This window comes from Saccopteryx leptura, chromosome 3, assembly GCF_036850995.1.
Source record: "Saccopteryx leptura isolate mSacLep1 chromosome 3, mSacLep1_pri_phased_curated, whole genome shotgun sequence".
Lineage (NCBI taxonomy): Eukaryota > Metazoa > Chordata > Mammalia > Chiroptera > Emballonuridae > Saccopteryx > Saccopteryx leptura.
In genome coordinates, this window is record NC_089505.1 from 40,928,616 (window position 1) to 40,955,861 (window position 27,246).

General features: G+C 36.1%; 1 protein-coding gene across 2 annotated transcripts in view; it reads right to left on the bottom strand.

Moving 5' to 3' along the window:
- Window positions 1-343: 343 nt before the first annotated feature.
- HSF2 (heat shock transcription factor 2) overlaps window positions 344-27,246 on the bottom strand; it is a 37,364-nt gene continuing 10,461 nt past the window's right edge. Inside the window, exons 2-13 of one of the 2 annotated variants that reach the window (XM_066373348.1) lie at window positions 21,810-21,918; window positions 21,521-21,648; window positions 19,832-19,956; window positions 17,140-17,215; window positions 14,013-14,074; window positions 12,316-12,403; window positions 10,637-10,782; window positions 9,977-10,216; window positions 9,242-9,347; window positions 4,812-4,865; window positions 1,695-1,779; window positions 344-1,321 (exon numbers count right to left, since the gene is read on the bottom strand). In XM_066373348.1, coding sequence (XP_066229445.1) covers window positions 1,029-1,321; window positions 1,695-1,779; window positions 4,812-4,865; window positions 9,242-9,347; window positions 9,977-10,216; window positions 10,637-10,782; window positions 12,316-12,403; window positions 14,013-14,074; window positions 17,140-17,215; window positions 19,832-19,956; window positions 21,521-21,648; window positions 21,810-21,918 — 1,512 coding nt within the window. In that variant the 3' untranslated portion in view covers window positions 344-1,028. The remainder of the gene's footprint in view (window positions 1,322-1,694; window positions 1,780-4,811; window positions 4,866-9,241; window positions 9,348-9,976; window positions 10,217-10,636; window positions 10,783-12,315; window positions 12,404-14,012; window positions 14,075-17,139; window positions 17,216-19,831; window positions 19,957-21,520; window positions 21,649-21,809; window positions 21,919-27,246) is intronic. The other variant, XM_066373349.1, reaches the window with a different exon arrangement.

Here is a 27,246-nt window from a genome sequence, read left to right on the forward strand (position 1 = left end):
ATCTCAGGACAAAAATTGTAGGCCCTTAATGGCATACAGTGATAAATGTTCTTTACTCATTTGGAACAATGAGAGGCATATTTCTCTCAGTTCTTTATTAGAAACATAGAAAACAAGCCACTATAATTTTTAAACAGAACTCTTAAAACAGTAAGTTGAGAGGCTTTATATTCCTCCCTTATTGCAATACAGTCTGTATTTTGAGATGAGGCACGAAGATCATGGTGTAACTCACATTAAGAATAATGGATAACATACAGTTGACAGTTTATCTACTCCCTATGAAAAGGGAAAATATTACATGTGCATATCACCTTCAAAGAAGACACATAACAGACACTAGTAACATACATTTATTTATTTTACTAAATATTATGGTTCAAAAAAACAAACCAAAAAACTTACTTAAAACTAGTCCAACTAGGTGGACTGGGCTGACAACGACCCAACCCCCTTCTATGTATACAGAACTGGAACCATATCAGACAGCAAGCACTCATGTACACTTTGCCTCTCCTGTTGAACATGAACGAACTTCTCTGAACCGAGACAAATGAAGTTTTACAAGATACAGGCACTTTATGTTCCCAGTTTTAGAAATAAGCCAAGTGAAAAATACTTAGTAAAAGTAACTGGAACAGAGAAAGCTTTAGGAGTTCTACCATTAATTTTAGTGACCTACACTCAATGCAAACAAGACAGCAGCAAACAAGTAAAACAAAAGTTTAATAGGTTAATGGGCATATATATAAAAAATAATTCAAATTTACTACAACTGGAGAAAAATGCCCATCTGAATCCAACTTAAAGATATGACAATAATGTGCATTAAATTGTGTACACCTACATAGCTGAGTAACATCTGAAAGCTTTGCAAGAGTGTATGGTGAGAAAAGCAAAGGTGCTTTTGATTCCACAGTATCCAATTAAAACAACTTACCAAAAAAAAAAAAAGGTACCAAATACTTTAAAATAAATAGTTCATCATTTTGATGAATATATACATAGAGAGTCCACGTCTTGGGAATTTAGCTATCTAAAAGCGGCATATCACTATCCAGAGGTGCAGGAGCAAGTTCACATAAATAGAACAGTGTGGCTTCACTAGCTTCGGCCTCAGTCAGTGGCTCCAAGCGAACAAGCTTACTTTGGGTTGGTTCTGGGTCCAGGCTGCTATCCAGAAGCTCATCAACTTCTATGGGTTTATCTACAGTGGGCATAACTTCAGATGATGCTGTGCTCCCCTGTTCAACAGCAGAAGAAGGGTTCCCATCAAGGAATGCAAGAAGTGGGAAGGCAGTGTACTGGATAAGCTGTTTATCTACAATAAAGATTAGGAAAAAGCACTGTTAACACCAGCTTACACAGAGTTCAAGATAAAAGTGGGAAAAAAACAAACAGATGTGCATATATGCAATCACTAAACCAGCAAAAGAATATTTGTACCAGTAAATTAAAAAACGTTGAAGTCAGAAAAGTTAGTCTTTTTTGTTCAATAGTTACAAAAGGAGGGTCCTTCCAGTTTTCCTCAAGTTAAAAAGCAACAAAAATTTTCAGAACTATTATCTCATCAATTCAATTTTCTCTATGCTGGAACCTTCACACATGCATAGGATTTCATTAGCATGCATTAGTTTTTATGAAGGACTCCTAATTTTAAAATCTATAAAAACTAGTACTACATTTACACTTACCTGTTTTGGGTTTAGATTTTCTTCCCTCTTCTGAAACGGGCTGAATTACATTGTTCTTGGCAGTTTCTAATCCTTTATTCTCGGACTAAAAGAAAAATAAGATGAAAAATACCTTTTCATATTTTATATGTTCCTGAAAATAGCAAAAAAAATTAAAAACTGGTATGGGAATATTGTGAATAGTGATACATTATCTGAAACATGGGAAGGGGAAGCATCAGGAAAGATGGACTCAAGAGAGAAGATGTGAGTAGAGGTAATAAGACATTAAGAAAACTATTGCTGTCATCAAATGGTTGAAACAAAGATCCTGAACTAGAATGACAGTTAAGTATGAAAAGGGGACATTTCAATAGTAGAATAGACAATTTGTCAAGAATAAAAGATGGAAGTCAAAGATGGCTGGTTCAAACTTCTAATTAAGAGGCAATTCTTCAAACAAACTAATTTTAAACAGTTTTCATTAAAAACGTATTATGCAGCCTGACCAGATGGTGGTGCAGTAGATAAAGCGGTGGCCTGGAACACAGGACCCAGGTTCAAAACCTCAAGGTTGCCGGCTTGAGCACGGACTCATCTGGCTTGAGCGTGGGATCGCTGGCTTGAGCATGGGATCATAGACATGACCCCATGGTCGCTGGCTTGAGCCTAAAGGTTACTGGCTTGAAGCCCAAGGTCGCTGGCTTGAGCAAGGGGTCACTCTGTTGTAGCCCCCAGTCAAGGCACATTTAAGAAAGCAATCAATGAATAACTAAGGTGCTGCAACGAATAACTGATGCTTCTCATCTCTCTCCCTGCCTGCCTGTCCCTTTCTCCGTCTCTCTTGCTAAAAAAAATAATAATAAAATAAAAACATACTATGCATTTCTCTTCATTCACAAGACAGATTAAATAAACATATTTAGAGTAGCTCAGGATAACATGGTAACATCCTAAAACTGTTTATTCCTATATTTGGAAGCCTCATATTAGAGGTGGTTCTTTACTTCCTTTATGTGGCTCTTTCAGTTCTTTTCTGTCATTTAAATTGCTTCTTTCAACCAGTGTCTTCTCTCCTTACATCTGATTGTAAGGGAATTAATTTCTAATGCTTTTAAGTTCTTCAGAGCTCTTTTCAACGATGTTCAAAGTGAGGTACAGAGATTCACAATTTCTCCTAAATAGCCGTTAAGTCCCCTATACTGCATGCTGGTTAGGTATATATGGTGTAACAAACATACTAATTTTTGTAATTCTGATAGTCATCATAAAATAGTACAAGTTTCCAGGATTCAGAGAGAATGACAATGTCAAGATAAGATAAAAATCTTAGACCCTTCCAAAAAAGTTACATAAAAATATTTCTCATTTAGCATTCACAACATTAAAGCAATATCAATTTTATTTTTATACTTCCTAAAATGGGTATGTTCCAAAGACACCACTGTTATTACTCTAAAACATACAAGAACCAGGATGACAAATGAGTTTCAGCTCCCATGCAATTTCTTATTCATTAAAAATGACCACTTAGATGCCGGAATTGAGGAGTACAGGGTATCCTGATTTATTAAGAAAGTACTGTAATCCATGTCATATAACCCATCATGAGAAAGAGGTAACAATTAATGTGCTAATTATTTGAAAATGTTAATCTATATTCTAGTACTATAATGAAAAGTTGCTCTTAAATTTTCCTGTAGTAATTTGAAGCAATATACATACAATTTGCTGTTCAACTGCTATTTATGAAAACTGTTATTTAAGCTATTGGTTTTTGAAATAGGGAGGTGATCCCAAGAGTAAATAATGACTCAATGTCTAGCAATAAAGAAACAGTGTACCACAGTCACTAAATAAATGCATGATATGGGTTCATTCAACTTAAGGTCTAACATTCAATAGTAACATATTTACTGAAACAAAGTACCGAGGTGTTTCATGGAATCTTATAAATCTAGGCAAACAATGGTCTACATGCCAAATTCAGCATGCTGCCTGCTTTTATAAAGTTTTATTGAAACACAGCCACGCTTGTTCTTTTATGTACTGTCTATAACTACTTTTGCACTAAAATTACAGAGCTGAGTAGTGTGACAGAGAACATATGGCCTGCAAAACCTAAAATATTTATTAATCGGCCTTTACAGGAAAAGTATGCCAAACCCTAACATAAATCAGCCAAAGCTGACTGTAAAATTAACTTTCTGGTTCAGAAGTTCACAAATTCTTTCAACTCTACGTTACCCAGACTATAACTTAGAAAATGTAAAAAATCTGGTTAGGCTATCCTCACGTGATAACAGTCAAGAAAAATGCACCCCCTCACTACAACTAAAGTTATTTGATATGTGTTCATATTTTAGACTTTAATATTTGATTCCACTAATCTAGAATTTCAGACTTGATTTACCTGTATAATCAATAAAAAACAGGGATTACTAAACAAGTTTATATAAATACAAGATAAATGGAGTGTATATCTATTCAAACAATAAGCTATATAAATTTTTAAACGTCTGCTCTAAACAACCTCAAATTGTCCGTTATTACTCATGAAAAACCAGCTTCAAAGAATTTTTTGTTAACATGTGCTAATCCCAACTGGAATTCTTATATCTTTAAGAAAATAACAAAAGCCATTACCTAAAGAAGTCTAAAAGCCATATTTCGTTTCAATTTGCCTTACCTAAAATAGTATAAAATCCCTGAATTTTTACTATATTCTAATAAAATGAAGAAACTTATTTAAGAATATGGGTACCAGTAAATTCTCAGTAAAAAATGCTGAGAAGTTTAAAGAAGGAATAAGAAGTTAAAATGAAATATATAAAATATAAAAAAAACTTTAATAATTTATTTCAGTAATACTCCTGAACATGCCAAGTTTAATCACATGATCTTCTAACACTTTGAGGGTTGATTTCATACTGTTTATTGCACTAGTGCCAGTAAATCTGGGCAATGATTTAACACATAATCAAAAGATAATTTTTCAACTTGGATTTTACTATCTTGATCACACACACTAGGTAAGAAAAGAAAATGATAACTGGGAGTGATACTGCCCTCTACTTACTAGGACTTTTTTCAGATTCTTATAGCTATGGGTCCTGAGCAACATGAATTAAAACTTACTTTTGTATTATTGATGTAATCTGTGGGATTCATCTGCACAGAACTAGTGAAAAGCTGAAAGACCAAACAAGAAAGATGATAAGTTTAAAAAATATTAAGGGAAAAAAAAACTGTGTTCAAAAATTTTATACAGCCATGTTGGGTGAAGAGATGTAGTTCTTGCACTAGAAACTCTCCATACAGTTTGGAAGAGGAAAGCAGAAAGAAAAACAAACAAAAGCAGAGCAAGCTAGCTCATACATTTAGGTGTTCTAAGAATTTATAAAACTAAGAGACTAGGAAGTAAATAATGAGACAAATGGTGGTTTTCTATAGCTCTCCTCTCCTTCTGCTCTTTTATTTTTCTTTTCTCTAAATGCCTTGGGCCTTGCGTGGCAACCAGGACTGAGTTCCTTGCCCTGACATTAAGCCTTCACAGACAATCTGTTAATTTTTTCAGATATGTGATAAATTTATAGCATCTGTCCTACATAGTGGCTACTAAATTACATGTGACATACCTCCTTTGTTGGTTGTTTTCTCCTCACCTAGCTACAAATGCTAAAACCACTGCTTACTGCACTCCTCAGTCCAGCCAGTTTACAGACACAACGTTTCTTTAAGTCATAAGTTTCCAAGTCATCCATTCCATAGGCATTTATTGACCATGCAAGAAATAATTGACATCATAAAGAATATAAAATGAAGACACTATTCCTGCTCTTCAGGAGCTTACAATCTAAAAGACAAGATAAGAACAACATCAAATAGCAACAAATGATCAGATACAATCAAGTATTATAATAATAATGGATGGCAGAGCTCGAAAGTACTAAGGAGTTAAGAGAAAGAAAGAAAACACACAGTCACAGACATACACATAAATACATAAGGTCCAAAAAGGAAAGCAAGACCAGTCAGTCAGGAGACAAGACCACATTCTGCCGGCAATAAGAGCATTGGAAATGGAATGAGCAATGAAATACAGCAATCAAAGCATTTTAAGAGAATGAGCACACCAAATGATTCTTCACAGAAGAAAATGAAATGCAGTGAGGCCACAGGCAGGATCCTCCTCCATCCTATCTACACTGTGACACACTGATTCTTGTCAACATTCCATATGCACAGTAGACTAAAAAATATCCCCGGCTCTTCTTTTTCTTTCATTAACTTTTCTCCCTTTCATAACACCTACTGATCTATGAAAAGGAAGAGACTCGGTTCCTAAAGAGTGGACTGCTATACACGACTGCCAGTTTCTGCCAGTTCAGTGTGTACTGCCTTAGAGGCCTGACTGGATTTTTTCCCTACAGAAACTGACAACTAAAAAGGGTAGGCCAACAGAATAAGATCCTCACTTTTTTTTTTTTTTTTGTATTTTTCTGAAGCTGGAAACGGGGAGAGACAGTCAGACAGACTACTGCATGCGCCCGACCGGGATCCACCCGGCACACCCACCAGGGGGCGACACTCTGCCCACCAGGGGGCGATGCTCTGCCCCTCTGGGGCGTCGCTCTGTTGCGACCAGAGCCACTCCAGCGCCTGGGGTAGAGGCCAAGGAGCCATCCCCAGCGCCTGGGCCATCTTTGCTCCAATGGAGCCTTGGCTGTGGGAGGGGAAGAGAGAGACAGAGAGAAAGGAGAGGGGGAGGGGTGGAGAAACAGATGGGCGCTTCTCCTGTGTGCCCTGGCCGGGAATCAAACCCGGGACTTCTGCACGCCAGGCCGACACTCTACCACTGAGCCAACCGGCCAGGGCAAGATCCTCTTTCTTTGCCCTACTTCCCCTTCACACTGACTCAGCAATATCTTCCTGTCGTCCCAGCAAATATATGGTATGAACTAGAAAAAAACGGATCACAAATGAGGAGCTGATATAGTTGGTTGAATTCTATAGGCAGGCCCCTCCTGCCGATTCCACACTGGATCACTCAGAAATGAGCTTTGCAGAGAGAACTCATGAACTCCTCAGCATACTTATTCATGTCCTTATCATCTTTGCCATCTCAGAGAACAAGGCAACTTACAGGCAGATTATTTATTTATGGAAATACAGCACAATTCAAAGATGAGATAATAATGGTCTTAGATGAGAGAGGCAAGAGTAGAAAGAGAAAGTAAGGATGGTTTGTGAATGCTATTTTGAAAAATACACAGGACTTGGTGAATGATAAGATCAAGATCAGGAAGCCAAGATGCTTCTGTGATTATGATCCTGCGTGAGTCAAGTCAAGTCAACTCTGATACCACTACTGACAATAAAAAAGCTGAAGACTTCCCAGTTTAGAAAATAAAGAAAAGTTTAGTGTGTTAAGAACACAATCTAAGGCAAGATCTAACTGATGATTCTCTCAAAGGCATGGAATTAGAATTCAAGCTAATTCTACGTTAAAAAATATTAAGAGCTGAAGATACACATTTGAGAGCAATCCTATAAGCACAAAACCCTTCACCAAGGTTGAACAGAAACAGAAGAGGCACAGAAAAAAAATAAAAAGATAGAAGACCAGATACCTTGGAGAAGACCCACAAGTAGAAGACAGCGGAAAAAGAAAAAAAGTTTGAGGAAATGGAGAATGTTTAGAGAGGCAGGAAGAGAACAAAGTTCTGAGAACTTCTAAAATCAACAGAACAAGTTCTATTGTGGGATAGCAATAGTATTAATAATAATAAAGTTAATTCTTACAACAGCCCTTCTGGACATTAGCTACATTTTATAGATGGGGAAACTGAGCAAGAGAGGTTAACTTTCACAAGGGTAATAACATAACTAATATAGTAAATAACAGGAGCCAAAAATAAAACCAACATCTGATTCAAAACAAAGCTTCCACTAGCCAGGAACCTTATTTGGGGGTAAAAAATATCACAGCCTACCTACTCTAGATAAACCAAGGCAGTGCAGGTTTAGAGAAAATATGCAAGACAATACAAGCTCTCCAAAGAAATATAGAGTAAAAAAGAAGTAACAAACATAGCCACTCATTTCTAAGTAAGTGAAAGGATTAGGAAAGAATGGTAAATGAGCAGAGCAACATGTCAAAATGTTTTGTTAAGATGGGCAAATCTGTACCTATTGAAGGCAGATGGGAAGGATCGAGGACAGACACAGAAAACTGGCAGAGGGCAGGCTGTACAAACTGGCTTTAAGTAGGAAGTAAGCACTTCCTCTAAGATGAGATTCCACAGCTCATGAGAGTAAAAGGGCAGGGTGAATTATCCTTTGTGAATTGGAAACAGCTGGCTGGATGAGATCTTGAGAAAAATGAGAGTGATAAACGTTCCAAAGTTGAATTAAAATAACCTAGTTGGAGACTGCAAGGATTTGCAGAGTCAGAATTATGGGATTTTATTTCTTTCTTAGTGATCTAAGGGACAGATATTCTAAATGGTCCCTGGATTCAGAGTGGGGACAAAGACTGATAGAATCAAGAAAGGCAGTCAAGTTACTGTTAACAAGTTGAAGTGGGTCATCAATGTGGATGCTGAATTCACTTAAGATGGTAACATAGGTCAGCATGGAAAGAAAGTCTTCAAAGGTGAAATGCATCCTGTGAGGCACTGATTATTTGGAAAACATAATAAAGCCTTGTTACACAAACACTGATGAGAAGTAGAGGGATAAAATTGTAAATTAAGATCAAAAAGTAAGAAACGACTAATTCCTTTTAGACTCACTAAGAAGCTCTTAAAAGGGAAAGACTGTACAATCTTGATGTGAGAGAAGCTCCACTTTAAGAAAAAAAAGTCAAAAAAGGAGCAATAAAACTTTCAAAAGACAAAAACATGTTCACAACAGGAAGTGAAATGGGGAGACCAGATTTTTCTGGATAGGAGCAGGCCACAAAGGAGGTTTTAGGTAGGAGACGGAGTGATAGAGAAACACAAGGAATGAAAACAAGAAAGGTGGTTAGTGCCAGAAATGGTACGTTAAGTATTCACAGACCAGATAACACTGGAGTCAAGTTCATAGAGGTGGCGGAGTAGGGGAACCTTAGAACACAGGACATAACATTTTTTAAAATATAGCACATATATTTGAGTGCAAACACTCATTCCTAAAGGTAAGAAGTGTCTTCAAAGTTGTTTCCTGGCTACATATTTCTTATTAATAATTTCCACCAATTTCTACGCAGTGACAATTTATTCTAGAGCAAAATATAACACAGCAACAAGTCCAGACAAGAACTGGACTTCACAGTACTGTTGAACAGAGTTGATATGTTGTTTCAGGGAGATTAACTGAATTGCTACTCAGAGATAGTAGTGATTACCCTCCTTCACTGTCCTGAACCCATCGTTCAATCTTCCTGATAAAGGAAATTAGTCATTAAAATAATGAAAATGCAAAAACAAGTGTAAGATACAAGAACATGATGTACTAATTTATAAATAATATACATTAACACACAAATTGCCAGTACAGCAAAGATTATTCAAAGTACCTACATCAACCAGGAGATCTGGGTCTATGCTAAACTGTCTTCCTGACAGCATGGCTTGGAAGTCCTCTAAACTGCAATCAATACTGTCAAGATAATCCAACAGCTCAACCCTAAGGGAAAAATTTGAAAAAAAAAATTAGGTTTTCCTGTTTTTATGTTTAAGGTAACATTGCTATCTAGCTTGGCAGATCATTCTCAGCAATTGCTGAATCCTTACCAATTCTTAATCTTAAGAGATCCTATTCAATACGTAGGATTCATGAAAATTTGGCTAAATGGTAACTCACAGCCTTTACATAAAACTTTAGCATTTCTGGAGAAAAGTTCTGCAACAGCACAGACTAATTCATCTCTTTCCTCTATGTATATTATAAATTATTAAATGTTTAACCTTGTATTACTGGTCACTGCTACTAATTTCTGGTCGTCTTCTGTTATGTAAGTCCCTTAATGGAGATATGTTATTATACTGTCCTGATAAAAACACAAAATCACATATACTATATGGACATTCAAAACAAGAATTTCATTTAAAAAATCTGAGGAACTGCCAAGAAAATTCCAAGACTGCTCTTGGTATAATTAAATTCATATCAACCTAGCATTTATACAGCTTAGCCCTGACAAAAACAGAAAAAGGTAGACACCATACTGTGAAAGAAAGATCAAAGAGAAATAGAATATGTGAAGTAAACAAAGAAAGAAAATAAATTTAGACAATATCTAGATAAGCACTCACTTTCCCAAAAGATTGATGTTATCATTTAAAATGGAATCCATCATGGTTACAGGATCTTCTGTGGTCAGACTGGATGAGCCATTTAGCTGGACAGCACTAGACATGAGCGGGTTGGTGCCATCACTGTCTGAACTTAGGGATTCTCTGGCTGGTTCATTCTGATCTCCACTCTGAATGACAGGTGCATATTCATCTTCATTGTCATCTTCAACAATGACAATATCAGGGTACTGACTACAGCTAGATCAGCAATATGAGAAAGAATCCAATTACATTTTTAGACCAATTAAATAAATTAATTCTATCCATTCCTTCTCTTTGGAAATCCTCTTCCCAAACCACATTATCAAAAAGTTGAAATTTCTTGGGAGAGTATCTTAATCACAAATATTGATAGTTCATATGATACAAGGCCACAAAAAGTCAATTAAAGGTGTTTAACTACACAATTAAAAAATGAGAATTCTCATTACTTTTTTGTTGGGAGTCTTTTTCCTGGAGGGGAGGAAGTCTCCAGTTGAATAATTTTAATTTTTTCAGTTTAATATCCCAAACATGAGTTAAGATATTAGTTCATCAAATAATATAGTAGTTTTGAGTCTAACTCTTTGGTATAAAAGTAACCAATTTTTCAGAAATTTTATTTCATAATCTCCTTACGTGGAGGGATCAGATATAACATCCTCATTAGTTTCTGGAATAACTGGAATATTTTCATCTGCATTATCATCGGTAACATCATAAATAATGATGTCATCTGAAATCCGTTCCCTTGGTTTTAAACCTTCAGTCCTACTGTGTGGAACCTAAAAAATCAGGGAGATATAAATATTAAAAAGAAGTTATTGGGAAAAATATAAAGAAAAAAAATTATTTAACTACCAAACATTACTATTTTTAAAATGCTAACTGGGAACATACTATTTACTAAATGTTGAAGATACAACAGTCAGCAAAACAGATATATTCTCTATCCTTCTTGTACTGAGAGGTATCAGTAGTACTACGTAATTCACAAAAGTATGGTATATTCTCTGCATTCTACTTAACTAATTTTTTTAAACTGTAAGGGCCCTAGAAAATGACATGCTTCAGAATGTTTATATGAAAAGATCTTCAAATTTTAAAGTACTTTTTTAATACCCAAAGAATAAAAAAAAGTCAAGCTTTTACCAGAAATTGCAAGCACAACCAGATGGTCACTGTCTGATCAGGATAATTTCATTTCAAGCTGCTCTTTTTGACATATATTTTATTTTTAGTTATAAAATAGTTCCAAAAAAGGGGGGGGGGGGGAGAAAACCCACTCCAACTATTCCACAGTAAATATCAGCATGGCACTTTAGTAATTTATTTTTAAAATTTAGCTACATTTAGATCATAAGTACAGTAAACAAAAAACCATTCAATTCCTTAAAGCAAACAAGTCATTAATATAATGCAAAAATCAATTTTAACACTAGAAAATAGCAAAAGATATAAAGTATTTGAAAATATACAAATCCAGTTAAACATCTTCATTACTGTACATAAATCTTTCATCTTAAAAACAAAATATTAGGTATGCTTGTGAAAAGCATTGGTGGGCAGAGGAACCAGGTATTAGATTAACTCTGATTTTCCTGAGAACAAAAATCTTGATCCTTTTAATAATAAATCTGTAACAGTATTTAAAGTTCTAAGATTTGAAAATAACAATTATAATCAGGTCTGAGCTCTGGACTGGACAATTTTGCCACTGGATAGAAGTTTGACAAATTAGCCAGAGAGCCTGTGACAAAAATGAAGGTAAACAAAAATATTTTTTGAAATTGCTACAGTAAAACAGTTTAGTCTATGTAGATTTATAATATAAATCAGAAACAACTTAAAATAACCAATGAATGAAGGCATAATTACATTATCATATCATTCAATTAATATCATATAGTAGTTGAGATGAACTAATTCTTGGTTTAATAAATCTCAAAAGCAAGACCAAGTAAAAAAAGCCAAAAGTCAAAATGATATGTACAAAATGGTATCATTTATATAAAGTTAGATATATGTAAAATTACTATGAAAATAAATACTAATTCAAAATAGAGATTATCTCTAAGTGACAGAGAAAACTGGAAAAGGGGAGAAAACCAAACTTGGAAGCAAGCAACTGAAACTATATAATGGTTTATTTCTTAAAACAATCTAAAGTAAAAAATGAAAAATGTCATGATTTAATAAAGTTGGATGATGAGCACTTAGATTATAACTTAATAAACTTTTCTGAATACATGAAATATTACTATAATAAGTTTAGTTTGAGACAATAAATATAAAATAGAATTTAAATAAAAAATTACTTTGTGATGGTGACTATCAGTTGGATCTTTAACTATGTGCTGAAACAGATTCTTCTTTTGGGCTCCATTAGTGTTTAGAAGTAGAGGCCTGAAAATCAGATGATATCCATAAGATTCAGTGAAGCAAACATACAAGAAATTAAAACAGCTTTTAATAGTTTACCCACACACAAACACAGTCATTTATTATTTATTTATCTTGAGAGAAAGAGAAGCATCAACTCCTAGTTGCACCATTTTAGTTGTTCACTGATTGCTACCTTAAATGGGGGGCTTAAGCCAAACCAGTGACCCCTTGCTCAACCAGCAACTGTGGGGTCAAGCCAGTGACCTTTAGGCTCAAGCCAGAGACTATGGGATCATTCTGATGATCCCACGCTCACACCAGCAAGCCTGCACTCAAGCTGGATGAGCCGGCGCTCAAGCCAGTAACTTTGGGGTTTCAAACCTGAGACCTTAGTGTCCCAGGTAGATGCTCTATCCACTGTGCCACCACTAGTCAGGCACAAACATAATTTTAATAATGAAAAATATTTTAATAAGAATATAAAAGGAAATCTTAAAAATGATTATGTCTTAGGAATAGACACTGGGGGGTGAATGTGTCTAAAACTTTTATTGATCTATTCATCTGTACTACTTTTATTATAATATATGTAATATATTCTCTCCAGATATACTTCATTATTGACTGAACTATATAACTCTTTAAGAACTGTGCTTATATGGTAAAAAAATAAACAGGTAATATCTAAAAACTAGTGGAAGTAGAATTAAGGCCATAGCATAAGCTGTGAACATAACCACCAAGCTTTGCTAAAATCTTAGCCTTACAAGATAAATCTTTCTCCTTCCAAGTATTCCTTCACTACTACTCTTCTTATTATATATCTATATCAGTTGTGACAACGGTACTTACATTAATAGGTATAACGACTCATGGTTAACATACTGGCTTTTAAATACCCTTACGAGTCGATTAAACATAAGAGGGATCAAGTGAAAAAAAAATTTTTTTTTTTATTTTTCAAAGATATGGCCTCTTTTTAAGATCTTCTCTCAGGTTTTCTAATGCTACATTAAATTGCTAATGTGAATGTAGTATGGATTTTTTAGTAACGGTATATGTCTGTAAAGTGGCTATCACTGTCTCTCAAAAACATCAGCAGGATGACAGCACTAGGAAATAAGACACTCTTGAAATGTTGTGTGTTCATCCAGGACAACTCAGCAAATGTAGGCCATTCATAGCTAAACACTAAATTTTTGTCCATGTATAAAGATTATAAAAACTTACCGTTCGGCCCTGGCCAGTTGGCTCAGTGGTGGAGCGTCGGCCTGGCGTGCAGGAGTCCCGGGTTCAATTCCCGGCCAGAGCACACAGGAGAAGAGCCCATCTGCTTCTCCACCCTTCCCCCTCTCCTTCCTCTCTCTCTCTCTCTCTTCCCCTCCTGCAGCCAAGGCTCCACTGGAGCAGGGTTGGCCTGGGCACTGAGGATGGCTCCATGGCTTCTGCCTCAGGTGCTAGAATGGCTCTGGTTGCAACAGAGCAACGCCCCAGATGGGCAGAGCATCGCCCCCTGGTGGGCATGCCGGGTGGATCCCGGTCGGACGCATGCGGGAGTCTGTCTGACTGCCTCTCCATTTCCAACTTCATAAAAATACAAAAAAACAAACAAACAAACAAAAAAACTTACCGTTTACGTTTTAAACTCACAAGTTGGTTATTCTGAACCAATGTAACAATGAACTGGACAATCTAAAAGAAAAATATAAATTAAAAAATTTCTATCATAGACTTCATCTCCTTTAGTCCACATTACAAGCCTTACAAAATTCATTTAAATATTTTATGTCCCCTACTCCAAGTCACATAATTTCTCATATATTAATAAATCTGGAATTTGAATGCATCTTAAAATTCCTATCTAAAGAAACATAACAACCTCCAGGCAAAAGAATGTTGCTACCACCTAAAATAAAGAAATGCCTAAGACATCCATCCATCCATTTACCTAACCCAATATTCAGTTATTTGTTTTGGTGATAAGTATTAAACATGCCTAAATATATATTTGAACTTTTAAAAATTCTTTCAAGAATATTTAAATGCAAAAAAAAAAAATATGGTGTTTGATAGAAAACACTTTTCTTGAAAAAGGTAATAGAAATAAAAATAAAAAAAACCCTGCCAACTCTTTCAGAATAATAATAGATCGTATAATTTTCAAGTTAGAACCAGTAAACTTGACTGACTGCAGAAAAACTGTTGAGGCACTAAACATTTGTCAAAGCTTCCTGCTGACAATCAAGAGAAACGGGTTTAATCTTCAAAGTCTGATTAAATTGAGAGGAAAACTACTGAACAGATTAAGACATGCCATATCCTTATATGTCAGTATTTCTTCAAGTGTGGTCCATGGAGCAGTAGTACTGGCCTAGAAACTTGATGAACATGGAAATTCTTGAGCCTCACTCCAAAATGCTAATCTGAAATTCTGAGGATGGGGCCCAGCAATGTGTATTTAGCAAGTCCTCCAGATGGTTCTAATGTGAATATGAGAACCATATATAGTATGATATGCTTTGAAAGTATACTGTCAGCTTTCTCAAGAAACTAAAAAGCGAGCATCACATGGTGAACTATGAAAAAAGTATGTCATTGAAAGGCTATAAAGAAAAAAGGGACTGGAAGACAATGTAGACACTGCAGAAAAGTTCTTTGTAAGCATTGTGAATTATATGATTAAAGAATTGTCAATTAAAAACACATATATAGCTTTAATATCATGTGTTCTCCCTCAAAAAAGCCTATTAAATAATTTGCCTTACAATCAATATCAGCTTTTCCAAGGGAAAAAATATAAACATTATTTTTAAAGTTACTGAATTTATTGGAGAGATACTGGTTAAAAAAATTATACAGGTTTCAGGTTTACAGTACTAAAGTATATCACCTGTATCTTGTACTGTATGTTCACCACCACAAGTCAACTTTCTTTCCATCACCACTTATCCCTTTACCCTCTCCTATCTACCCCCACACTCCCCTTTCCTTCTGGAAATCACTATACTGTTATCTGTCTATGAAGTTCTTTTTTTTTATTGTCTTCCTTTTTTTCTTAATTCCTTTCAAAATATAAACATTTTAACTGAAGAGTCAGACACCATTAGAGTGTATGAAAAGGTTAGCCACTAAACTGCTTATTCAAAAGAAAATGCTAAGCTGACAAAAGGACATTTATGTTTAAAGCTATCTTTTGAAATCATTCAATTTCAATTATTTTTATTAACTTACAAAACAATGTTATAGTAAAATTCTAAAAACATTAGTAACTGAATGTCTAAGAAGATAAATCACTGGCTAAATTTCTTCTAAAATCTGTTCTACGATTCAGTTCTCCTTTTATACTTCTGCATCACACTGTATAGAGTTTATAACCTGAATAAGATAGGCATCTAACATGTACCACATCTAACTTGTACACCCGACAAGTCCTGTAACAGATACTTCATATGCATTATTTCTAATTAATCCAGGGCCAAAGAGTAAATGGCAGAGTTAAAAACCAAGTCCAGGAATAGAGAAAAAATTACCAGCTACCATCATGCATTATATAAACTCCCTAACCCCCACCAAAACACAAAGGTTCAAACTCAAATCTGAACAAAGAGAATCTTAGGCTTCATGAAAAATTGAAATGTTATGTTATTTTACAAACTATTCTTTCCATTATGGGGGAAAAAAAACCCCAACAAATTGTGAAGTTAATATTTAACCAAAACACTGTTTTTTGAAAAAGATTTTTAAAATAAAGTGAAGGGTATGGTACATTATCATTTTAAATTAGGTTTTCTCTACAGGACTGCATGTTGAAGTTAGCTATGGAAGTTTTGAAAGTATATGTACTCAGACTTAGAATTGAATTCTACATTCAGCCATCACTTGCACACCATTTATTTTTAAAATAGGCTATTTTGATTATAGGCCAAAGGCTACAACTACCATTCATCTCTGTTTTAAGCCTGTTCCACTCACTAGATTCAAATCCTGTCAGTCATAACTCTATTTTTAGCTAAAGACCTCTGAGCATAAAAAAGTTGAAGCTCTCCCACCCTCCCTCCCCCCACAGTGTCCAGTTTACTCATGAGAAAAAAATAGCTACCTTAATTACTTTTATGTTTCACCTCTTATTAACATATGAAAGCTGATATAAACAGGTTAAACACAAGGATACAATGCAAAAGAGATTTTCAGTTACCCCAGTAATTTTCAGCTCAGATACTAAAATACAGGATTTATTTTACACCCCTATATTAACTGCTTTTCTGTGGACTAATGACATACATTGATAATTCACTTTTTTGAACTCAGAATTGGGTCAACTGACTTGAAAATATTAGTTTCTTATCTTCTGAACCTATATCTATGCCTTTTAGAGTAAAAAAACAAAACAAATGAACAAAAACCCTACACAGTCAGGCTTTGTCTTTTATTGTAAAAATTGTGTAAGAAATTGTGTATTAATTATGATTTTCTAAGAATACAGTATTTTAAAGTTCTATTGGGCAAAAAAACTTCTTTATTAAAAATTAATGACATACTAACAGGGAGCATGTAATAAATATATTTAGCTAATGAAAAGTTTTTTATTAAAAAGGATATGTAACACTTGGCCTAACTTGATTCACAGTTTTACTTCCACCTGTGCATCCAATATATAAGAAATTAAAATCAACCACTGACTGTTCAATAGAGACTTCTTTGGGTCACAAATGATACTCATTAAACAAATGCAACTAGGTCATGGGGGAAAAGCTTACCTTCCGAATAACTTGTTGCTGTTGTGCATGTTTTGCTCGTAATTCTGACACCTCCTTCCAAAGGGACTCGTTTTCACTATGTTATCATTTATTAAAAAACAAAACAAAAATTTCAGTCAGAAAGCCAGGCCACAACATCTTTAATGAAGTATACTAGAGAATACCACAGCTATAGAGAACAAGCTGATGGCTGCCAAAGAGAAGGGATGGTAAGGGCATGGAAATAATTTTTTTTAATTAAGAAAATCAGAGAATTTGGCCGGGCCTGTGGTGCACAGTGGATAGAGTGTCGACCTGGAAGACTGAGGTCACTGGTTTGAAACCCTGAGCTTGCCCAGTCAAGGCACATTACAATAAGCAATCAACAACTAAAGTGAAGCAACTATGAATTGATACTTCTCTCTCCCCACCTTTCCTCTCTCTGTAAAATCAATAAATAAAATCACATACACAAAAAAGAGAATTTATCTAGTTTTTATTATATATTTTTATGAGACCAAAAAATCTTGGGTTCAATTATATAGATGGCAACTATCTTGACACAAATCCAGAATCGTTCCTTCATAACTGTAGTAGCTTCTACTCATGGCAACTACATACACAAGAACTTAAGATTCATGCTTATATCCGTATAGTAGAAGGCAATTGATTTCTCTGATGATCTGGTTCATTACTTCTTATTTAAGCTAACCTTTCAACTATGGCTACCAAGTGAATTCAGTATTTGTACTTACAAAACAATTCTTAAATGGAAGTGACACCTAGTAAGTATTTCTTTGTCATGCTCTAGGCACTAAGCTAAGCATTTTATATGTACTGGTTATTTAAATTTCTCTCCAATCTATCAAGAGCAGAATTGTTATCTCTATTTTATAGATGAGGACACCAGAGAATTAAGAAGACTTGCCCAAGACCACATAGATAATTTGCTAAATGTTAATGTTGAACTAAAGCCTGTCAGACTCTAAAACTGTGTATCTTAAGGTCTGTCTCAAACACAAGCCTATGAAAATGCTAAAAAATATTTATTTTTTGGCCCTGGCCAGTTGGCTCAGCGGTAGAGTGTCAGCCCGGCATGTGGAAGTCCCGGGTTTGATTCCCGGCCAGGACACACAGGAGAAGCACTCATCTGCTTCTCCACCCTTTCCCCTCTCCTTTCTCTCTCTCACTTCCCCTCCCTCAGCCAAGGCTCCATTGGAGCAAAGTTGGCCTGGGCACTGAGGATGCATCAGGTGCTAGAATGGCTCAAATTGCAGCAGAGCAATGCCTCAGAGGGGCTGAACATCGCCCCTTGGTGGGCATGCCAGATGGATCCTGGTCGTGCACATGCTCCTGTCTGTCTGTCTGCCTCCCACCACCCGCTTCTCACTTCAAAAAAATACAAAAAAAGAAAAAAATATTCTTTAAAAACATATTCAAATATATGACAAACCAGTAACTGGACCAGTAGTAACAGTTTCTTTTCCTTCATTCAACACTTATTGAAACTGTATTGTTATTAAATGTTAGCAGCAATGATAATGCTGAGAAGACATAAGAGATAATCAACCTATTAAATGTTTAATTTTCATTCTTTTGTTAATTTCCACAAAAGCCATCTTCCTCAATCCAAACTACAGCATTAAAAAAAGGACTGGATTTGTAAATAGAGGGTATTGAAAATGGGACTTTCTTTAATACTTACCAAAAAAATACTGTACTTTTTCTGACTCAAAAATTTAAAGATACTGTCATCTGCCTACTAAAGATAAGCAGGAGAAAGGTAACCTCTAAGATTTTGGGATCCCATTCCTTAAAGACTAAAGTTGAGATTCAAGAAAGTGGGTCAAAGAGCACCTCAGTAGACACAAGATAGATACAATAAACCAGTATAAGTAATTAAATAAAATATGCAAAATGAGGAAACTTTAACTGTTAGTCAAAAAGGGAATCAAAGTCCAATGTTACTCTTCTAACAAAGGTACTTAAGAACAAATTAATGTCCCATGTTTAAAATAGGAGAGAAAATACACAAAATGACTTCTCAAGACCTGGGCACCTATTAGGATAAGCGAAATTCCAGCTACTTACTAAAAAAAGAAGTATGTATCTACTATATATACATACAAGCAGTTACTGTAAGTTAGGATAATGATGCCAAGAACTGTAGTAAAACAAAACATCTTTCTGTAGATAAAAGGCTTGAAAAATACTTCCTCCAGTGTATGTAAAATAAATACCAAGTAGGACAAGCCTCTTGTGTCCATTTTCCTGTTTTTAATGTCCTACTTTTTCCTAAGAGTTTAGATCGTACAGAAAAGTATTTAAAAAAATCATAAAAGGAATGCGTAACATATGCAGCACTTTTTATGGCTTTGTGTGTGCCCTCACATGTGTGTGAACATCAAATAAAAGCTAACCTTTGAATAATCATATTTCTTACACCAATGTAAAAATCTAGTGTTTCATCAATAATGCTTGTGCATCATATTGTTTTGAATGCCCAGGTTTTTATAGTCTTTCGATCACCATCATGAAAATACAATATTGGAGTAAAGTTTATAGCTAGAAATCAAAAATAAAGGAAACCAGTGCTTACAGAAAAATCTTTGATCTTGGGTAAAAGTACTTAAAGCACTAACCTCCAACACCAACACTCAACACACACAAACCAACCCACATATTACAATTCTATTTGGAAATAATACTTTACCTTTTTAATTCGGAAAGCCTGGACTCAATCGTTTCTTGTTTTATTTGAACCTTCTGAGCACTACTTATAATTTTTGTTAAATCTTCCTGACGAATTTTATTTTCTTCTGGTTTTGAAGATGAAACCTTTCGAAAAGCAAATTTAAGACATCAAATTAATACTAAACACCATGACTGTAATCCAAAGCTTCCCTATTATAAAAGGTTTTTATAGCCTGCTCAGGAAGTTGAGATCTAATTCCAAAAGACCCAGGATAACTTTTTTTTTTTTTTTTTTTGTGGCAGAGACAGAGAGTCAGAGAGAGGGACAGATAGGGACAGACAGACTAGAAGGAAGAGAGATGAGAAACATCAATTCTTCGTTGCAGTTCCTTAGTTGTTCATTGATTGATTTCTCATATGTGCCTTGACTCGGGGCTACAGTAGACCGAGTGACCCCTTGCTCGAGCCAGCGACCCTGGGCTCAAGCTGGTGAGCCTTGCTCAAACCAGATGAGTTCACGCTCAAGCTGGCGACCTCGGGGTCTCGAACCTGGGTCCTCCGCATCCCAGTCTGATGCTCTATCCACTGCGCCACTGCCTGGTCAGGCACCCAGGATAAAATTTTAGGGAAAAAATAAACTTATAGCTCAAAAAAACAGGATAAGAAATAATCAGTCTTTTTTTTTTTAATGTAGATAAAGTGTCCACAAGCAGGAACACCTTAAGGGCTTTTTTTTTCTTCCTTTTGCCAAACTCCCTGTAACTTCCCCATGCCTCTTTATTATCACATGCCACATTTAATTCAATTTATGTAGTAATAGCTTTATGCTAGAACAATTTTTTTTTTTTTTTGGTATTTTTCTGAAGTTGGAAACGGGGAGGCAGTCAGACAGACTCCTGCATGCGCCCGACCAGGATCCACCCGGCATGCCCACCAGGGGGCGATGCTCTGCCCATCTGGGGCGTTGCTCTGTTGTGACCAGAGCCATTCTAGAGCCTGAGGCAGAGGCCACAGAGCCATCCTCAGTGCCCGGGCCAACTTTGCTCCAATGGAGCCTCGGCTGCAGGAGGAAAGAGACAGAGAGGAAGGAGAGGGGAAGGGGTAGAGAAGCAGATGGGCGCCTCTCCTGTGTGCCCTGGCCGGGAATCGAACCCGGGACTCCTGCATGCCAGGCTGACGTCTACCACTGAGCCAACCGGCCAGGGCTAGGCCATTTTTATTTCATGGTTTACTACCCTTATTACCCCCCTTCCATTTCTGTGGATTTGGTAAAAATACCTTATTTCAGAAAAAAAAATCATTCAAAAACATTTTGTTAAATGCCTCCTATATGCAAAGGACTTATTCTAGGCAATGAATATTTGGCAGTGAACTGCATAAAAAGTCATCCAGGGAGCTTACAACATTCTAGCAGTAGCCTGCATTTTTAAAGCTAAATTAAAAAGAGTGAGCTATCCCAATATGAATGACTTCTCCCCTCAGTTAAAATGTGAACATTTTCCTTTCCTTTAAAGGTGTCTGAGCTTTCAGTATAATTCAGCACAAGGAAAAAAAAAATGACGGTATAATTAAAACTTTATTAGTCTTAAGTCATCCTAAGAAAGAACACCAGTATATTTCTATACACTTAATATCAACAGCTGAAATAAAAGTCTTGGCCAATTATATTACATAGTAATACCCTAATAAAATCATGTTTATAGCTCACCTTCCTTTTAATGTTCTCCAACAAGTCATCCTGGCCTTGTTTGAAGTAAGGATGCTGAAATTCAACAGGACCATCTCGTTCTTGCTTTACAATTCCAGAGTCAATATGTACTACTTTACGAAAACCATCTGAAAAAGATTCAAAATTTAGATGACTACAACAGATGGAAGTCAAAATTAATGGTGTTTCTAGGCAGTATATTTTCTTCCTTATCATACTAATGGAAAAAAAAAAACAGTTAATCAATGGCGATTGAGAGTATTTCAAATAAACTCCTGTCCATACTCACACATATTCAGTTGCCTCACAAAGCTTGCCATGTTATTGTGCTTGAAGTATTTGGGAAGAATTTCTTTTGCAAATCGTTGTTCATCCAAAACCAGAAAACTCTGACCATTCTGAAAAAGTAAAAAGAGTCAATTAGTTCAAGTCCACTAGATGGTACATATGAACCCCCAAACTGGGCAATCTTTTTATAACTTCAGACCAACAGTTTATTTCTGTTAACGGCAATAAACAAACTCCAATTAAGTGCCAAAATGCAATATTTTATTTCAACTTCAAAAGCTTAGGAATATGTCTCAAACCAAAACCCACATCATACTACTCAATGGTGAAATATTAGAAAAATTTCCATTAAATCAGAAACAAGAAAAATAAATATAATATGTAGTAAGCATAATGACTTACACTGTTTAAAAGCCAACACAATTAGACAAAAATATAAAATTTGAAGTATCATTTTTGCAACAGATATAATTATACCTTTGTACAATTGAAAAACTAAGAGCATTTAGTAAAAGACATAATTAACTAATACCTAAAATCACTAATGTGCTTCCATTCAAAAAATAAACAATTTGAAACTTACTAGAAAAATACAGTAATCAAAACAGCATGGTACTAGCATAAAAACAGACTAATAGAATAGACTGGAGACCCCAGAAATAAACTTTCACATATACTGTGCAAGGATTTTTGGTAAGGGTGCCAAGATCTATTAATGAGGAAAGGACAGTGTTTTCAATAAATAGATAAAAGACCTGGCCCTGGCCGGTTGGCTCAGCGGTAGAGCGTCGGCCTAGCGTGCGGAGGACCCGGGTTCGATTCCCGGCCAGGGCACACAGGAGAAGCGCCCATTTGCTTCTCCACCCCTCCGCCGCGCTTTCCTCTCTGTCTCTCTCTTCCCCTCCCGCAGCCGAGGCTCCATTGGAGCAAAGATGGCCCGGGCGCTGGGGATGGCTCTGTGGCCTCTGCCTCAGGCGCTAGAGTGGCTCTGGTCACAACATGGCGACGCCCAGGATGAGCAGAGTTTCGACCCCTGGTGGGCAGAGCGTCGCCCCATGGTGGGCGTGCCAGGTGGATCCCGGTCGGGCGCATGCGGGAGTCTGACTGTCTCTCCCTGTTTCCAGCTTCAGAAAAATGGGGGGAAAAAAAATAGATAAAAGACCTAAACTTAAAATAATTTTAGAAGAAATCATAGAGAGAAGCTTCATAACATTGGATTTGGCAATGATTTCTTGAATAACACCAAAAGCAAAAGTAACAAAAGCAAAAATAAACAAATGGGTTGTATCTCAGACTTAAAATTTTTTTATATAAATAACACTATCAAGAGAGTGGAGGCCCTGGCCGGTTGGCTCAGCGGTAGAGCGTCCGCCTGGCGTGCAGGGGACCCGGGTTTGATTCCCGGCCAGGGCACATAGGAGAAGCGCCCATTTGCTTCTCCACCTCCAACCCCTCCTTCCTCTCTGTCTCTCTCTTCCCCTCCCGCAGCCAAGGCTCCATTGGAGCAAAGATGGCCCGAGCGCTGGGGATGGCTCCTTAGCCTCTGCCCCAGGTGCTAGAGTGGCTCTGGTCGCGGCAGAGCGACGCCCAGGAGGGGCAGAGCATCGCCCCCTGGTGGGCAGAGTGTCGCCCCTGGTGGGCGTGCCGGGTAGATCCCGGTTGGGCGCATGCGGGAGTCTGTCTGACTGTCTCCCAGTTTCCAGCTTCAGAAAAATACAAAAAAAAAAAAAAAAAAGAGTGGAAAGGCAGCCCACAGAATCAGAATCGGAGATAATATTCGGAATTCATAACTTACAAGGTGTTAATACCCATAATACATAAAGAACCCCTACAAATCAACAGTGGCAAAAACAACCCAGTAAGAAACGGGCAGGCCCTGGCTATTTGGCTCAGTGGTAGAGCGTCGGCCTGGCATGTAGGAGTGCCGGGTTCGATTCCCAGCCAGGGCACACAGGAGAAGGGCCCAACTGCTTCTCCACCCCTCATCCTCTCCTTCCTCTCTGTCTCTCTCTTCCCTTCCCGCAGCCAGGGCTCCATTGAAGCAAAGTTGGCCCACGCGCTGAGGATGGTTCTGTGGCCCCTGCCTCAGGTGCTAGAATGGCTCTGGTTGCAACAGAGCGACGCCCCAAGATGGGCAGAGCGTCACCCCCTGGTGAGCATGCCGGTGGATCCTGGTCGGGCGCATGTGGGAGTCTGTCTGACTGCCTCCCCGTTTCCAACTTCAGAAAAATACAAAAAAAAAAAAGAGGAAAAAAAGAAATGGGCAAAGACTTAAATACACAGTTTTCCAAAGAAGACAGGCATCTGTCCAATAAACACATGAAAAGATGCCTATCATCAGTAATTATTAGGAAAATGAAAACCAAAACTACAATATACCACCACTTCATGGCCATTAGGATGGCCATTATTAAAACACACATATGGAAAAACTAACAAACAGAAAATAAGTATTAGTGAGGATGTAGATAAATTAGAAATCCTATGCATTGCTGGTGGAAATGTAAAATAATAGTACAGCCACTGTGGGAAACAGTATGATTCTTTAAAAAGCTAAACACATAATTACCATATAATTCCATTTCTGAGTATGTACCTACAAGAACTGAGAGTAGGGACTCAAAAGAGGATTTGTACAGCCATGTTCATAAGAGTATTATTCACAGTAGTCAAAAGGTGTAAACAACCCAAATATCCATTGACAGATGAATGGATAAAGAAAATCTGGTATATATACACACAATGGGATGTTATTTAGCCTTAAAGAGGAAGGAAATAAAGACATATGACAACAAGGATGAACCTTAAAGACATTTGCTAAGTGAAATAAACTAGTCACAAGAACACCAATACTGTACAATTATACAGGGTATTTAGAATAGTTAAATTCAAAGAGACTACAAAATAAGCTAGGAGGAAGAGAGAATTGGAAGTTATTGTCTAATGAGTATGAAGTTTCAGTGTGGGAAGACGAAAAACATTCTGGACACCACAGTAGTGATGGTTGCAATAACAATGTGAATATACTTAATGGCACGGAACTGTATCCTTAAAAATGGTTAAAATGGTTAATTTTAAGTTATGTATATTTTATCACAGCAATGAAATTAAAACAAAGGTTTATTTTGTTATGTGTATTTTATCACAAAATTAAAACTAAAATGGAATGAAAGATCCCAATAATAGAAAACTGTCAAGAATCTAAAAATAATTTTTAAAAATACACAAGACCTTTCAGAACACATTAAACTACAGAGGGAAAAATACACTATTGTATAGCTGTCCATTCTCCCTCAGTTAACCAGTACATTAAGTTATCTCTCAAGTAAATAAAATAAAGTGATTTTTGGAGGTTGGGTGAAGAGCTGCTAAAAGAAGAAAATGTAAGTGATAAAATTCACTTGTTAAAATATTTAACAATAGGCAAGAAAATACTAAAACCAATAAGGAAAGAGGTGTTAACCCTATCCCATACAGATGGCAAAATCAGTTTGTAAAAGTTTGGTACTAAAGAAAGAACAGACTAGAGAGGACAGAAGAAGGAGCAAATTCATCTGAGATTTTAATAGAGAATAAGGGTAGCATTCAAATCGGGTAGGGGGACAAGAGGGAAAGCATTAGTTAATAAACTATCCATGTGGAAAGAAAAACAAAGCTCACTGCTAACTCACTGCTACTTCACTTTTTAAATCAAGCTTTTAAAAGCATGACACATAATAAATCCAGAAGCCATGCTGGTTATACTCACAGAGACTACTACCTGCCTATCTCCAGATTCCTCTACTTTTTCAGTTTATTTTTAAAAACGAAAATTGTATATACAGTACTTAAAGTGTACAACATGATGATTTGATATATATACACACACAGTGAAATGGCTAGTCAAGCCAATTAAGAGATCATCTACATAAAACTAAAAAGGTTCTATACATAGCAAAAGAATCAACAAAATAAAGCAACCTAAATAACAAAATGAGAAGATATTTGAAATAATATATCTGATAAGGGATTAAGATCTAAAATACAAGGAGAGCATATAACTCAATAGCAAAAACAAACAAAAAAAAAACAATTAAAAAATGGGCAAATGACCTAAATAGTTTTCCCAAAAAGACCTACAAATAGCCAACAGGTATATGAGAAGATGCTCAACATCACTAAACATCAGGGAGCAAATCAAAACCAAAATAAGCTATCACCTCATACTTGTTACCATGGTTAATTATCAGAAAATAAAAGATAACAAACTGACAAGGATGTGGAGGAAAGGAACCTTTGTATACCGTTGGTGGTAATGTACATGGGTATACACATTATGAAAAACAGTTTATCAAAAAAATAAAATAAAATAAAACTAGAACTACCATATGATCCAGCAACCCCACTTCTGCGTATATACACAAAGGAAATGGAATCAGTATCTTGAAGAGATATCTGTGCTTCCATGTTCATTGCAGCAGTATTCACAGTAGCCAAGATATGGAAACATCCTAAGTGTCATTCATCAATGGAAAAATAGATAAAAACTGTGATATTATATATAAACATATAAGTATATTTGTATGATATATATGTAGAATATATGTGATATATATACACATATATATACATACATACATATATGGTGTTCTACAATGGCATTATTCACATTAAAAAAGAGAGAGATCCCGCCATATGCAACAAGGATGATTCTCTACTATCTTACTAGCTGTATCACAACTCTGTTTGATGCTGCAACTACATTTCTCAGTCTCCCTTACAATTAAAGGTGGCCAAATATAGCTGACAAATAAAAGAATATATTCAGTAGGGCTTCTAGAAAAGCTTCAAAAAAGGGAGAAATTCAAACTATCACTCCCCTACCTACATCCCATATCCCTGCTTGAACTTGGAGCTAACAGAGCCCAGCAAACCAGAGGTAAAGGAACTATCATATTCCCCTATGTATAAGATGCACCTTAATTTGGAGGCTTGAAATTTTGGGAAAAAAATGTATTACATAGTTATTGAACTCGTTTTATTCATCATAAAATTCATACAACCCTCATCACTGTCAAAACTTCCATCCATTAGCTTGTCCTCATCTGTGTCTGATGAAAAATCATTGTCTTGAACGAGCGCAAAACAAGCGGAAAAAATGCAAGTAAAAAAAAACTATAACCACTGTATAAAATGCACCAAGTTTTATACCCCAAATTTTTCAAAAAAAGGTGCATCTTCTACATAGAGAATACAGTAAGTACAGCTGAAAAGACCAGAGGTTAACAGGGCATCTTCAGAAGTAAGAGAAAAATACCTTTTTGTTTAAGACACTGTTGCTTGGATTTCTAATACTATGTACTTGTGTCTAAACTTAACTGATAATAGAGTTAATAGTTATTTTAAAATGTTCAATAAAGTTGAAAGATTATTAACATAAATTATTTTAAACATGACAA